General features: G+C 47.1%; 1 protein-coding gene across 1 annotated transcript in view; it reads left to right on the top strand.

The window, feature by feature from the left end:
* The window catches only part of trit1 (tRNA isopentenyltransferase 1), a gene marked incomplete at its 5' end in the record, with an annotated part of 15,723 nt that extends 3,226 nt beyond the window's left edge, over positions 1 to 12,497 (top strand). Inside the window, 3 exons of the mRNA XM_084454950.1 lie at positions 9,619 to 9,728; positions 10,054 to 10,171; positions 11,520 to 12,497. Coding sequence (XP_084311076.1) covers positions 9,619 to 9,728; positions 10,054 to 10,171; positions 11,520 to 11,698 — 407 coding nt within the window. The 3' untranslated portion in view covers positions 11,699 to 12,497. The remainder of the gene's footprint in view (positions 1 to 9,618; positions 9,729 to 10,053; positions 10,172 to 11,519) is intronic.
* Positions 12,498 to 16,630: the final 4,133 nt, after the last annotated feature.

The following is a 16,630-nucleotide window of genomic DNA, read 5'->3' as shown; positions in this document are numbered from 1 at the left end:
AAGTGGGCCAAAACCTGCCAATACCCCCTATCTGTCTGCCTGTACCATATGGACGGTCAGTGTGTGTGTGCGTGTGCGTGTGCGTGTGCGCGTGCGCGCGCTCCCGAGGAAGATTTATTAAGTGTGTGTGTGAACATGTATGAACTCTCTGAACCCGACGTTAGGCCTCCAGCACGGACCAGACCCACACCAGACCAGACCAGACCAGACCCAGACCCCACTCTGAGCATCGCTCAGGCTAACACAGCGCTCTCCATCCAACCCTCCCTTCATCCAACCCTCCCTTCATCCATCCCTCCCTCCATCCAACCCTCCCTTCATCCAACCCTCCCTTCATCCATCCCTCCCTTCATCCAACCCTCCCTTCATCCATCCCTCCCTTCATCCAACCCTCCCTTCATCCATCCCTCTATCTATTTATCACTCCTCTGTCATCCCGCCCTCCTCACCTCCCTCTTCCCGCTCCTCCTCTCTCTCCATCACATCCATCAGTCCCCAGTTCTCTCTCTCTCTCTCTCTCTCTCTCTCTCTCTCTCTCTCTCTCTCTCTCTCCCTCCCTCTCTCTCTCTGAGACTCCTGACCTGCTTTCTACCTCGCTAAGCCTTAACTCAACTCCACACACACGTGTACACACACACACACGTACACACACACATGCACACACACATGCGCACACACACACACACGTACACACACACACACGCAGCGCTGACCTCTCCTCTCTCTCTGGTAGCGCCCTCAGCTGAGCCGGCTAATCTCCTGTGGCATTGCAGCACTGCCGGGAATCCAGCAGCCACCCCCCCCCCCCCCTCAGCACCCTGCAGCCTGGCTGGGCCCCTCTAGGGAGGGAGAGAGAGAGGGAGAGAGAGAGAGAGAGAGAGAGAGCATCTGAACAGTGTACGGTATTGGATAATGAACTATTGAACCCCTGAAAGCTTGAGTCTATTTGAAATGCATTTAACTCCAACTCTAGTCTGTTGGTGGGGCTCAGTTGGTGTGTACGTATGTGTGTGTGTTTTTTCGTTGCTATAGCATTATTACATTGTTACAGCCTTCACACACGTTGTTGTTTTGCGTTTCCCAGACATACACACCTACCTGCAACCTGGACACCCAGGTGTTGACTTGCTGGGGCCACGTGTGTGTTGAATAACAGATGTGTGTCGTCTGTGTCCGACATGTGAGAGAGAGGGAGAGAGGGATAGAGACAGAGGGAGAGAGAGAGAGGGATGGAGAAGGAGGGAGAGAGATGTGTAATGTGATCCAGAAGGGTGACAGGTGGGGGGCGGGCTCACACCCGTGTGTGTGTGTGTGTGTGTGTGTGTGTGTGTGTGTGTGTGTGTGTGTGTGTGTGTGTGTGTGTGTGTGTGTGTGTGTGTGTGTGTGTGTGTGTGTGTGTGTGTGTGTGTGTGTGTGTGTGTGTGTGTGTGTGTGTGTGTGTGTGTGTGTGTGTGTGTGTGTGTTTGGCAGTGAGAATGGGGTCCTCTGTGTGAGGGGAAGCCCGGGGCGAGAGCCAGCAGCTGGTGGGTGTGCCGCCCGTGACTCCACCACACAGACGCACGCCACACCACACCACGCCACGGGCGCCAACATAACAATGACCCGGGCCTTATCTACACAGCAGCAACATCGCCACAGAGGGAGAGAGAGAGAGAGAGAGGGGGGGAGAGAAGGAGAGAGAGAGGGGGGGAGAGAGAGAGGGACCAAGAAAGAAAGAGAGAGAGAGGAGACGGAGAGAGAGAAAGGAGACAGAGAGAGAATGAAAGGAGAGAGAGAGAGAGAGGGGCCAGGAAAGAGAGAGAGACAACTGCCAGAGTGCCTTGTGGACCGTGGCCAAAAAAGCACTGGGGCTGCGCTTTGACTGATGTTTTATTTTTACAGTAGTGTACACACACACACACACACCCACATACACACACACGCCCGCCCAGCAGCAGAAGGCAAGGGTGTGTGCTGCAACGAGGGACAAATGACTCTTGGCCGTTTGTTGTAACAGGTGTGCTACTGTTACTGAAACACACACACATGTACGTGCGCACACATACACACACACACACACACACACACGCACGCTCTCTGAAGCAACAGCTGTCCTACGATGCCCCTCGTGTTGGAGTGGAAGCGATCTCCCCTCTTAGCAAGATATGGAGCATGATATGGAGTGTGTGTGTGCGTGTGTGTGTGTGCGTGTGCGCGTGCGTGTCTGTGTGCCTTCTCTCACCCTTCTTTAAGCCCTCCTTTCACTGCGGCCTGAATGAGCAGAGTCATATCTCAGACGAGCCTCCATCCCACATCTCTAACCTCCCCCCCCGTACTGTATACACACACACACACACACACACCACCTTACTATCTCTTAATCAAACCAGCCGAGGAGAGAGAGAGAGCGAGCGAGAGATGGGGGAGAGGAACAGGTGGAGAGAGAGGGGGAGAGAGAGAGAGGCACAGGGGGAGAGCGGGAGAGAAAAGGGGAGAGAGAGAGAGGTACAGGGGGAGAGCGGGAGAGAGAGAGGGATGGGGAGAGAAGGAGAGGTACGGGGGAGAGGAACAGGGGGAGAGGGGGGGGAACAGGCACATGGAGGCAACAGAGTAATAGAGATTAGAAGGGATGATTGGGTGGAGGAGAGAGAGAGGAGGGGGGAGGGAGATTAGATGGGGAACAGCTGTTTGGGCTAAGAGTGTTTACCAAACAGAACCACAGAAAAAAGAGAGAGAAGAGGAGAAGTGTTCATTCTCCATATGGTGGGTTCCAGGTAGGTTCTCCCCACCTGCTCTCTCTCTCTATTCAGCTCAATTCAATACGCTTCATAGGCATGAATATCAGGTGAACAATATTGCCAAAGCATCAAGGATGATACAATTCAATAATGACAAGAGAAAACAATTAAGTAAACGAAATAAATAAGTCATAAAATGGATCAATAAAGATACAATTAACAAAAATAATACAAAATCAAATGTATCAAATGGCATGTAAAATACAAAAATACATAAACGAACAAGCAAAATAGGTCATAAAATAGGTCAATAAAGAGACAACAAAAATAATGCAAAATCAAATGTCATGTAAAGTAAATAAATACATAAACAGATCCTCATGAAGTAGAGGAGTGAATGAAAAGGCAGAGTGTGAGCTGTGAGGAGACTGTTATGTGTTCTGCTGGTTTTCTCTTAGGTGTGACATGAACTCATGTCATATCTTGCTGCTTCTATGGCGGTGATACTGTTTTCCAAGTATATGTTGCATTTTATTTTGGTCAGAGAGTCTCAAAATTTGAGCTTACATTTAATTTTTGTTAAGAACTTTGTTTAATATAAGTTCTACATCTACGTTATAGCAGGACATGTTCTGTCTCCAGCTGTCTCTGTGGACAGAGCTGAGTCTTCTCTAGGCAGCCAGGTCTGCCTGTGTGGGCCAGTCTCTATGGTCAGTCTGTGATCACTGGGTCTGTACATAGTTCATGTCTTTCTCATTTCTCATCATTCACGGCACTCAGATAGTTTGCCACCGTGTGCGGTCTGTTTAGAGACAAATAGCACTTAAATTTCTTTTGAGTTTTTGCAGTAGATGTCCAATAGAAAAAAGGTAATTTTCTTTTTCTTTATCTATGATTTGGTTGGTCCAGATGGTGTGAGGGCTGTCCTGAGCCTTGTGCAGGAGTTGGGGTCATTTTGTTTTTAGGTGCTTGTAGAATTTGATTGCTCTTTTTGTGCGTGGCTGTAAGTGTGTGAATGTGTGAATTTGCTGCTATGTGAGAGAGAAGGACCTGTTGTTGCATGTCGTTGACAAAAGCTTCCCCTTATTATGGTGTCAGAACGATGGCTTATGAATGCGATGTGATACAGTAGCCCAGAGATGGTTAGCACTGGCAGGGCTATTTTCAGTTTGATAAAAGGCGTTGTGGTGTTTGAGCACGAGTTGTCGTACTCCTGTGATGGACTTCGTTTTGGTGTGGAATTATAGTTGTTTACGTTTTGGTAGGAACAATTAAATTGTCCCAAGTGTTGCAAATTATTGGTACCCCTACCAGTGGCGATTGCACCTATAAGCCAGGGTAATCCTGGCTTACCCATACAAATCCAAACAAAACTTGATTTTTGCGCCTTCTTTCACGAAAATCGACTTTCAGACTGTTTTTGACTTAAATGCGTCTTGTATTCTGCCATATCACTTCATTTTCATCCGTGTTTAGCGTTTTGGTAGTGCTCTGTCCTCATGAAAATACAGTCCACGTTACGGTCCCACGTTACGTCTAACTAGCTCGTTATTCATTCGTTATTGTAGGGCAGGTAAAATGATTCTGGTTTACGGAAGTCAAGACCAAATCAAGACCTGGAGCGGTGGGCTAATACGCCTATGCTGAAATGGGCTCATCAGTTGTTGTTGATCACACAATATGCAATGCCAAAAAGAGAAAAGAACTGGAAAATGTATTAAAATGCTTTAGAGTAAAGGTAAAAAGGTTGCTTATTGTATCATTAACCCAAGAAAACATAATTGTGTAATATAACATGAAAATCTGGGTTAAATTACTTGACTGTGTCATTGTTACCCGGAATGACATGCTGTTAGCCAGGAATGACATACGGCAAGATTTCAAAGTATTTAATTAAAGGCTGTCTCGGGGACATAATGTTTTGTTTTACAATAAGTTTTCAACAATCATACGTAGTAGAAAGCAAGAGACACTTGATCTGACACACCAGATGGTTTGCTTTGCATAACCATCTGGGAACTCTCCATTGTAAACTGTTTGGAAAAGGGCAGGCACTTTCAAAAATACTTGGCAGGTGATTGGATGAACATCTGTCTCACTGTTTATCACGCGCTAACTTCAACTGCTCCTCGTCATGAACCCACCCAGCGTAGCTGTTTGTATTCCAAATTCCTCAGAACCAACACTGATTGGATCGTTTTCTGATCTGGCACAAACTCATCTCTATAGAGAGTATCCAGACTGATTTGTGAGAGAATGTGAACTTGCAAAATCAAGACGGCTAAGAGACACTGACAACTGTAAACGATTTGAAATTATTCAAATATTTCACTGTTCCCCTTTCTTCCTTGCGGCAGGAGTCATCAGCCGTACAGGAGTTTTGGGCTTTGATTTGGACTTGGATTTGTATTTGTGGTAGCTAGACAAACATAATGAGTATTAGATACAGGCTGTCACACTGATTCCATTACTTTAAAGGGATAGACCCCACCATAATCTGACACATTGCTCTAAACAAACTAATTGCTGCCTGTCCGTCCGTCCGTATGTCTGTCTGTCTTTCTGTCTGTCTGTCTGTGTGCCTGTCTGTATGCCTGCCTGTCTGCCTGCCCGTCCTTATGTCTGTCTGTCTGCGTATCTGTCTGTCTGCCTGTCTGCTAGCCTGTCTGTTTGCCAGCCTGTCTCTCTGCCTGTCTGTCTGCCTGCCCGTCTGTCTGTCTGCGTATCTGCCTGTCTGTCTGCCTGCCCGTCTGTATGTCTGTCTGTCTGCGTATCTGCCTGTCTGTTTGCCAGCCTGTCTCTTTGTCTGTCTGCCTGTCTGTCCGTCCGTATGTCTGTCCATCTGTCTGCCTGTCTGTCCGAATGCCTGTCTGTCCATCTACCTCTCTGTCTGTCTGTCTGTCTGTATGTCTAATTGTCTTCCTGCATGTCTGCCTTATTTTTTAATTACCTTGATCCAAATTGCTGCATAATAGCCCCCACCATAATCTGACACATTGCTCAATAAACAACATGTAGTCCTTTTACAAATATTATACATTTTGATGAATCTTTAAATTTGTCCTTTTTACTGATCTGCCTTATCACTTAACTACTAAATACAAATACCTTGCTCTCTTTTGCTCAAGAAACTCAGCCCTCGCTTGTGGATCTGCATTCTTCCTGGCCCTGAACAGTCTCCGCCTCTCTTTATTAGACAGGGGCATCTGGAAGGACAGAACTGACCAGGAAACATCAAAAGCTATACTAAAACTTTAGATTATAGCATTATTATTTGTTCATTATTTGGAAAACCTGACAAAAATCAATGACAATGACCTGTGTTGCTATCATTGAATCATAAGAATTAAAGATAAAAAAATATTTAAAAATAAGAAAAAAATATGGAAAATATATAATTATGGTATTAATATAATATCACTATCAACTATCACTATCTATGCTTAAAAAGCTACAAATACTACAAATACTACTACTGTCCATTCTGGATAACAGAGGACATGTCCTGGCTAACTGAAGATGCTTGTTATCCAGGGAGGACATATCGTTATCCAGGGAGGACATATCGTTATCCAGGGAGGACATATCGTTATCCAGGGAGGACATATCGTTATCCAGGGAGGACATATCGTTATCCAGGGAGGACATATCGTTATCCAGGGAGGACATATCGTTATCCAGGGAGGACATATCGTTATCCAGGGAGGACATATCGTTATCCAGGGAGGACAAAATAACATATTTCCCGCCAAAACTTGGCCATAGCATTACCTACTGTAGCTAACTAACTTAGTCTTCAACACATCAATGTCATATTTCACATGAAATAGGCAGTTTTTAAATATAAAAACATACATGTTTTATTAGCGTTATCCAGAAAGACACATGATATTGCGACAATGTACCAGTGACTGAAAAGGTCAAAATATCAACATTTTTAGAGAGACTTACTGACCTTTTCATGCGTCTTGGGGGTCCTTCAGAATCTTCTGGATGATGCAATAGCTTGTCACATGACTATGCAAATGAGTTATGGGTAATTGGGTATTTTTAATCTGTCTGTCTGTTACCCAGGAAGGACATTAGGGAAATCCAAATATGGGGACAAAAGATTCTTGTATACAAATCTAAATAAGCTTAGTATTGTTACTATATTCGTAGGTATCATTGCAAACATCAACACAAGTATGCCCAAATAGATAATTAATGCTTTTATTCATATTTTTGACATTTTTGGCATATATCTATTTGCATTTTAAGCCGGGACGTTACCCAGGAAGGACAGTTTAGTACTTTTGAGTTCAATAACTCCTTAAATTGTCATTTCTTACAATGAAAATTCATATGACTAAGTAAATAGGGGAGAGTTGAGTAACATAATGTAGTGTTTTAAAATGTTTATTTATTTTTTACATTATAAATATGCTTCGGACACCAGAATTGACATGCCATGTCTTTGACCCGTATACGGGGTGGGGGGGTTGGGGGGGCATTGGGAGTAATAACAATGTCAGAGAAGACCCTGTGCAAGACCCCACGGTACGCTACTGCGTTATAGACAGACAGTCCTCATTACAATAGGAGTAGGACACTTCAAATCCTATAGTAATTAATTTTTGTATGGGATGTGATGCACCAGTCGCTCTACGCCTATGTGGTTTATTTTCAGTGATTACACTGACTGTTGACTGGCACAGCTTTAGGTGGTGATGGAGAAATGAGCTTAAGGTACTGATGCTTTTTTGTGCGTGGCTGTAAGCCAGCGCACCTAGTATAGCGTTCGTCCGGTTATCACTCCCTCCCTCCCTCCCCTCCTCTGTTACTGCAGTTGATTTACAAGAGGACCCCACACTTCACTACCATACAGTAAAATAGGTTCAATTATAGATTTGAATATTTTGAGCCAGATTCAGGTATATTGATGTTAGAAGATTTTTTTTATAGCATATTCTTCTTCCCTTGTCTCTGAGATCATTAACAGCCAGATTGAAATTTCCTGTAGAGGTTATTTTTAGTCCCAAATATGTGTAACTGTGTGTTTTCTGTCTCTCTCTCTCTCTCTCTCTCTCACACACACACACACACACGCACACCAATTACACAACACACAAGTCCAACCGCCTCTGATTTGAAACGTGAGTCTTTGATTAACAGTCGCTAGGTAAGGTGTTCCCTGCATGTGAACACACACACACACACACATACAGGATAATGTGTGACTCATGGGGTTTGAAGTGAGGCAGTGACAGGTGCAGTGGGTTAATACTGTAGGCACAGCGCTGGGGATGTTTGTTTTCTGCTTTGACGTTTTTTGGGTTGTTTACAGAGTTCTAAACCAAACAAGAATACCGGACCTGTTCACACAAAACCTGCTCATGTTGGCCTAGATGTTCAAACACAGTCTGAATAGAAAAGCAGGTCAAATGCAGCGTTTATTTTGTTGTATTTCACTTCTGTTGTATCTCCACTGAAATGATTCTCTTGCAGCCTCTCTCTCCTTCTAGACTGGTGTGAGTGAGTCTTACACGTGTGTGCGTGCGTGTGCGTGTGTGTGCGCGCAGGGCTGAAAATTAACACCTGCCACCGGCCAAATGCAGGTAAAATTTCCAATTGCCGACTAGATTACAGAAGGCTATCTGGAAAAAAAAAAAATACTTGGCCGGTAGATTTTTTCATCTACAGTCCCCTTGGCAGGTGACTCACCGTGAGCCAAAAAGTTAATTTTCACCCCTGTGCGTGTGTGTGTGCGCACGCACGTGTGCTTTTGGCTTAAGGATTAATTCATAATTGATTTGACTAACTGAACAATTCAGGTTAATGAGACCAGCCTACCTGAGAGTGTGTGTGTGTGTGTGTGTGTGTGGGGGGGGTTCCGAAGGAAACTTTTGCTTGCCTGGTGTACATCTGTCTTAAAGCCAAACTTGTTTCTGTGTGTGTGTGTGTGTGATGCATCTCTTCTCTGTTTGAAGTCCTTCTGCAGTCTGCCCATACCCGTCCTGTATCTGTGTATCTGTGTCTCTGTGTGTCTCTGTGTGTGCGTGTGCGTGCGTGTGTGTGTGGTCAGTCAATACAGCGCAGGGGCTCCTGACGCCAACAAGACAGACAGCTGGACAGAGACGGATAGACAGACAGACAGGCAGACAGACAGACTGGTGGGCAGTAGAAGAGAGGCAGGGTCAGTGCAAGGCTGAGCTGGGCCTGGAGGGGCTGGACTGGGATGAGGCTGGGGATGAGGCTGCTGTACTGCTGAGGCCGGGGCTGGAGACTGCTGACTGTAGCAGAACAGAGAGAATCGGGGGAGGGGGGTAGAGAGAAAGAGAGGGGGATGGATAGACAGAGAGGGCGTGCCCCCAGAGAGAGAGAGAGAGGGGGGAGAGAGAGAGACATTATTGAACCAGTGAGTCAGCAGGTTGACACTGCTTCAGGGCGTGGCTGCACTCATCTTAGAACAGAGCTGCACTAGAAGGCCGACTGACCGACTGACCGACTGACCGACTGACCGACTGACTGACTGACTGACTGACTGACTGACTGACTGGTTGACTGACTGACTGACTGACTGACTGACTGACTGACTGACTGACTGACTGACTGACTGGCTGGCTGACTGACTGACTGGTTGACTGACTGGTTGACTGACTGGTTGACTGACTGGTTGACTGACTGGTTGACTGACTGACTGACTGACTGACTGACTCCGTCCATGTTATAGCCGCAGTGGTGCTTTTTGTCTTGGTCCTCCTCATTCAGTGCATCCCACAAACTGCACTGATTTCACTTCATCCACACTCCCCTTCCTCTGAGCCCCACCCTGACTGAGTGTGTGTGTGTGTGTTTTTGTGTGTGTGTGTGTGTGTGTGTGTTTGTGTGTTTACCCCCCCCCCCCCCCCCCCCCCCCCAGGGCCTGGAGACGGTGTTCCTGCAGTGTACGGCCTGGACGTGACTGATGTGTCAAAGTGGGAGGAGTCAGTCCTCACCCCCGCACTGCAGATACTGGACAGCCTCAGAAAGGTGGGTGGGGCCGGAGCTCAGGGCGTTGTCAATGCAGGCGGATCCTGGCTGTTACCTTCCTTCCATCCCTCTCAATCTGTCTATCTATCCACCTATCTATCTGTCTGTCTCTGTCTGCCTGCCCTCTCTCTCTCTCTCTCTCTCTCTCTCTCTCTCTCTCTCTCTCTCTCTCTCTCTCTCTATCTATCTATCATCTATCTCGATTATTCCCTTGGTCCAATCTTCAGATAATCTCAAAATAAAAGTAAAAAATAACAAAAAATGATGAATGTATTGAAACATTGCATCTAAATTCCTCCACTGTCCTCACTTTCCGTTCCCTCAGGGAGAGCGGCCTGCCATCAAGCCAATCAGAGTGGAGGGGGCGGAGCTGAGGAACAAGCGTAGCCGGCACACCTGCGAGCTATGTGACAAGGTGATCATCGGGGACCTGGAGTGGACAGGTGAGTGCGCCCTGCGACGTTCTGACGACGTCGGGGATAGTCTCTCTCACGACCGCTGAGCAGAACGACGGAGGAGCCTTAAGGCCAATTTATACTTCGTCGTACGACTTTTTTGTGTAGGACAGGGGTGTCTTGCACCTACCAAACTTTCTAATGTCACAGACGCCGTCACTTTCGTCGCACAGCTGTGATTAGATAGCTAGATAGAAGGCACGTTCGTTGCCATGGATCAATCAGCCACGCGTCCGCAAGTTACCATGGAGGTGATCAGACACTTCGCTGAAGTATAAATGCTAAATGTCAGTCGATATTTTTTTCCTGTCGACAGACATTTGTCGTACGACACTTTTCGAATGAGTATAAATTAGGCTTTACGTACGGCGGCCTTAGGAGGAGGCTGCCGTCGGCGAGAGGGAGCAAGGCTGTCCACCCCAGAAGCGCATTTCTCCGCGTCAAGCGACTCTACTCCTCCGCACTTAAAGGAGTAGTAAAGGGAAAATGCATGTTTAGCCCTGTTTTAAGGTTACTTATGATCATATACAATGGTTCAGATCAAAACGTTGACAAAACTAGCACTTTTGAGAAAGTCTGATAATTGCTCTACCACCGTCTTGGTCATACAATGGATGTGGATGGGCACCTTGAAAATTTTCTCAAAAGTGCTAGTTTTGTCAACGTTTTGATCTGAATCATTGTATATGATCATAAGTAACGTTAAAACAGGGCTAAACATGCATTTTCCCTTTACTACTCCTTTAAGTCACACGCGTTCGAACGTCGATCCTGGCACCCCGGGGAGTGAGCCGCCCCGGGGAGCTCCGCAACGCCATGTGGGCCGGTGTCACGCCGGGTAACGGCTCGTGCAGATTTTGCGTCGCCGTAGCAGCGACCGACTTCTCCCCCGATTTCACTTGTCGCAGACACATTTCCATGTCGGGATAGAATCATGAGAGTTTGGCCAGAGTCGTGGCGCTCCCGTCATCTCAAGCGTTCGCTGCAAGGTGTCGGTCCCAGGTGTCTTTAGTCAGTCTTTTTCTCGTCTTGACGTTCCGTTAAAATCGAACATGTTCGATATTATCGGATGTTTTTTAGTCTTTGCTCATGCAAATGACCCTGCATGATCCCAAATCGTACAGTCTGTCTAAAAACTTGACAAATTGTCTTTAGATGTGAGAGGGTGTCAGACTTAAGTCTTTTAAAAGGATTTTCTAAGTTTTCTAGTGTATGGGAGCCATTAGTAAAACTGTAATACTGTAGTTCTTTGGCTGCTAGAGGTTGGTGTAACTCGTGAAATATGCCCAAGGCATCATTTCAACTGATAGCCTGTGTCTCTACTGTACTTCTCCAGCTCATCTGAAGTCTAAGAAACACCACTACCATGTGAGAAAGAGGAGGAAGTCTGACCCAGCCGCTGACCAGCCCCAGGGCCCCACAGCTCGTCTCACAGCCACCTCGGAGAGTCCGCCTCTGGACAGCGCCTCTAATCCAGCCCCAGGCTCCGGAGAGGCCTCTGGACAGCGCCTCTAATCCAGCCCCAGGCTCCGGAGAGGCCTCTGGACAGCGCCTCTAATCCAGCCCCAGGCTCCGGAGAGGCCTCTGGACAGCGCCTCTAATCCAGCCCCAGGCTCCGGAGAGGCCTCTGGACAGCGCCTCTAATCCAGCCCCAGGCTCCGGAGAGGCCTCTGGACAGCGCCTCTAATCCAGCTCCAAGGTCCGGAGAGGCCTGTGGGAGATCTGCCTCCGTAGACAACTACCCCACAGAGAAAGAGCCCCCCGTGTCCCTGTAAAACGTGGGCCCCTCAGTCGGTGTATCAACTGGGATTTATATTTGGGATTATACCCATGTGAACTAATGGAATTATGGATTTGAACCTGATGGAGCTCCGATGTTGTGGATTATCTGGAGCTAGAGAACCTTGAGCCTGGACATGCTGTCACTGACGGTGACATCATCGTAAGGAGACGCAAAGCAAGCAGTCAGGATAAACTTGTTGCTTCTTCCCTTATGTGCCTTTAGTATGACAAACAGCCTTGACCTTGGACATGCCGGCATTGACAGTGACATCATCATTAGGAGACGCAGTGTCATCATCATTAGGAGACGCAATGCAAGCAGTCAGCGGACACAAGCCGTTGCTTCTTCCTTTATAAACGTGCCTTTTGTGAGACAAACGGCCGACGAGCCAACGACGTCAGTCTTTGGCTGGCTATAGGTCTGCGTATGCGCAGAGCTTTGGGTTATTGCATGCCGTCTGCAACCCGCTTGTAATTACTGTAATTAAACTGATTATTTTGTACTACCTAATTGTGCTCGCATGACTTGACAATTCACTACACCAGTCATGTTCTGACGGAAGAGTTATGACACAGGCCTGTGTGTTAGAGGGGATATGGGTAAAGGATACTAGGTCACTCTGTGGAGAGAGTAAAGTGCTGTGTTTTCACCACAGCGGTGGCTAATCATGGTTTATCTGGCGGCGGCGTTCTATCGAGGTGTGTCTGTCGCTGTAATCCTCTCTTACACAACGTCTGGCGCTGGGCCAGGCCCACCTTGGCGGTCTCTCGACCTCGCTGACCTGCCACTCCTCCTCTGTGTCTCCTCCCTTCCCCTCATTCTCTCTCTCTCTCTTTCTTTCCACATCCCCTTATAACCTCCCCCTTTCTTTCTCTCCTCTACGCGCCTGTCTTCCTTGTAACTCTCTGCTTCCATTCTGTTTCTCTCGCTCTCTCTTTTCCTTTCTGTCCCCTAGATCTCTCTCTCTTTCTCCCTTTTATCTTCCTGTCAGTCTCTCTGCTCTCTCATCCTAATCCTCTCTCTCTCTTCCTCCCTCTCCCTGGTCTCTTTCTTTCTCCCTCTCCCTGGTCTCTCTTTCTCCCTCTCACTGGTCTCTCTCTCTTCCTCTCTGATCTGTTTCTCTTTTCCTCCATCTCCCTGGTCTCTCTCTTTCTCTCTCTTCCTCCCTCTCTCTGGTCTGTCTCTCCCTCTCTCTCTCTTCCTCCCTCTCTCTGATCTCTCTCTCTCTCTCCCTCTCTCTTCCTCTGCTGCCGGTCCTCACAGAGATGTTTCTTACCCGCCTCACATTCAGTTCAGTTCAGAACCTCTCTCCAGTGTCTGACCTCATCCAGCTAAATATACATCAGAATTGCTGGAAGGGTAGGGAAGGGTAGGGAGTGTGTTTACTGTAGTGTGTGTGTGTGTGTGTGTGTGTGTGTGTGTGTGTGTGTGTGTGTGTGTGTGTGTGTGTGTGTGTGTGTGTGTGTGTGTGTGTGTGTGTGTGTGTGTGTGTGTGTGTGTGTGTGTGTGTGTGTGTGTGTGTGTGTGTGTGTGTGTGTGTGTGTGTGTGTGTGTGTGTGTGTGTCCCACATTTGTGCCAATGTGGGTCAGGGCTCATCTTAGTGGGTGGTTGACTACTTGCTATAAGAGAGCTACACTGATACAGTAGCAGCTGGCCAACCCTACCTGTTGTCTTATCTACCTCCCATCATCTCTCTCCTCCTCTGCCTCTCTCCCTCTCTGCCTCATTCTCTCACTCAATCTCTTTTTCTCACATCACTCAATTATACTAATTTCTCCCCCTTCCTCTCCATCCACCTCTCCTCACCTCGATCCTCCCTTCATTTAACGTTTTTCATATCGCTTATGAATGAGACTGACCTGGTCCAGGGACCAGGGAATAAGGATTAATTTTAGCAAGGCTAACATTGAGGGTCATAATGTGTGTTTCCAAGTGAATGTCCTTGGTCGTGTGCATGTTAGGTAAGAGACGTCTCCTTCTGGCTGTGACTGACTTGTGTGTGAGTTCTGGCCGGTCTGGTTACACCACTCTTAAGCACCGCTTTGTCATACCGCACATAGCAGTAGAAGGATTGCTTGTCATCAGCTTCAAGTCGGTGACATAAGCACACACGCACACACACACAGGAGTGGAGAGGTCAAGTTCGCTGGTCACAAGGCTAATTAACGATTTACGCAGCACTGTAAATCAGTCTCCAAAGGATGGCTTTTTACTGCCTACCCTGGTTCTGTCTGAGTAGGCTACTCTTTGATGATTGAAGCCAAGCTACCAGAGAGAGAGCTGTGTGTCTGAATCTCGTGTGTGTGTGTCTGAATCTCGTGTGTGTGTGTGTGTGTCTGAATCTCTGTGTGTGTGTGTGTGTGTGTGTGTGTGTGTGTGTGTGTGTGTGTGTGTGTGTGTGTGTGTGTGAGAGAGAGTGTCTTTCAAATGTGCACACCAGCTAGGCAACGGCGTTTGGATGAACCCTTGTTCACCTCTGTGATGCTGGACTAGCCGGTTAGCCTCGTAGCTAGCTGGTTCTGGGCTAGCCGGTTAGCCCCAGAGCTAGCTGGTTCTGGGCTAGCCAGTTAGCCTCGGAGTTAGCTGGTTCTGGATTAGCCAGTTGGCCTCAGAGCTAGCTTGTTCTGGGCTAGCCGGTTAGCCTCAGAGCTAACTGTGTGTGTAATTTGAGTTCATCTGCTCTGGTGGGTAGCTTATACTGTGCTGTTAAGCAAGGGGGGCCTGCTAGGGGTAAGCTATGGGCCAGTTTATGTAACACAGTGTATATGCATCTGTGCCCTCCTTTATCATGGATTTGTGCTAGCTATCCCTTTGAACCTTACGACCCCTGGTGGTGCTCAGATCTGATCCAATGCAAGTGACTGGCATTGTGGGACATAGCAAATATGTTTTGTGAACTGCTGACACCCTGTTTATGACTAGATAGTATCTTTCTATGGATCTGTTTTCACAGTGCTTGTCAGGAACAATCAATCTTGTTCTCAAATCTAGTCTTGTTATTTCCTCATCCAGATTATATAGGCTGGAGAGATTGGGCATCTATCTACTAGTGACTGTCTGTGAAGGGGAAAACTGAACTGGTCTGGGATCTGTATATAATCCTAATCTCTAATCCCATTTTACTAAACACTCAGCCATCTGTCTGCTAATCAGAGAGGTGGTGCTAAAATGCTTGCTGACGCTATCGTGTGTGTGTGTGTTTTTGTGTGTGTGTGTTTTTGTGTGTGTGTGTGTGTGTGACTGACTGACTGCACAAGGCTATATTATTGTCTTCTAGAAGTCCTCTTTGGAACAAGGTGGACTGCCACATTCCGGTCAACATTGTATCTGTTCAGATTAAACCAGAGTCAAGGCGAGGGTTGGTCTGGGCGTTCACACTGTGTGTTTGTGTGTTGTATTGGTGTTTTTTTTGCACAGTAATGTGTGCAACTGTATCTGCTTATGCTGACAGGGGCCCCTAGCTGGCTCTGAGGTTGTAAAAGTCTCATTAGCCTTGACAAAAGTATATGTGTATCTGTGTATGCTTTTGTGTGGCTTGTGCTTGCTTGTGTGCGTGTGTGTGTGTGTATGCGTGTGTTTGAGGCACTTTATTTCCAGTGAGGGTCATTGTTTTTCCTCCCTGGCTCAGGAGCACAAGACAATCCCAGGGTTAACGTGAGAACAACAGTCGTGTGTGTGTGTGTGTGTGTGTGTGTGTGTGTGTCAGAGACACTAAATGGTCTTAGTCAGCTAGTTAGCTCATGTCCCCTGAACACATAGTCGTAGTCAGACTACCCCACCGTACATAAATGCATGCGTGCGCTTGTTAATGCTACAGTAGCCTACGCATTCAAGAAACAAGGGGTTCGTGTTTCTTCTGACGTTCCGGTTTCCGTGAACACTGGGAGACGCACGCCGTCTGTCGCACGTCCCTGGCCGCCTCGCACTCGGGTTTCAGGGAGTTCGCCGGGTACAGGCGGCAATTTAAGGACACTCTTCTCCAGAGCGTGTTCGACAGCTCGCCATGTCTACGTCTGCATCTCTGAGTGAGACCGCTAGACCCAGACTAAAACTTTAATGTTCTCAGACATGCTTGTTTGAGATGCAGCTCACAACACAGAAAAACAAGAGTGAAGAACAGGTACACAACGAATAAAAGTAACAGTGGTCTGTTTTTCAAAGTGCAGTTTTAAAGTGTTCCATCCATCCAGAAGAGGATGATTAATTTCTTGTTTAGTTTTAACTTTTGTGAATTTGTGTGTGTGTGTGTGTGTGTGTGTGTGTGTGTCTGTGTCTGTGTCTGTGTGTGTGTGTGTGTGTGTGTGTGTGTGTGTGTGTGTGTGTGTGTGTGTGTGAGAGAGAGAGAGAGAGTGTCTTTCAAATGTGCACACCAGCTAGGCAACGGCGTATGGATGGACCCTTGTTCACCTCTGTGATTCTGGACTAGCCGGTTAGCCTCATAGCTAGCTAATTCTGGACTAGCCGGTTAGCCTCGTAGCTAGCTAATTCTGGACTAGCCGGTTAGCCTTGTAGCTAGCTAATTCTGGACTAGCCAGTTAGCCTTGTAGCTAGCTAATTCTGGTGTGTGTGTGTGTGTGTGTGTGTGTGTTCGCAGCATACAGGAAACAGAGTTGAGTGAGTTCATGTTGCCGTGGGAGTAGGGCATTGTGCCTTCTCTCTCTCT

This window comes from Borostomias antarcticus (assembly GCF_949987555.1).
Source record: "Borostomias antarcticus genome assembly, chromosome: 21".
Lineage (NCBI taxonomy): Eukaryota > Metazoa > Chordata > Actinopteri > Stomiiformes > Stomiidae > Borostomias > Borostomias antarcticus.
This window is presented reverse-complemented; position numbering and strand designations above follow the sequence as displayed.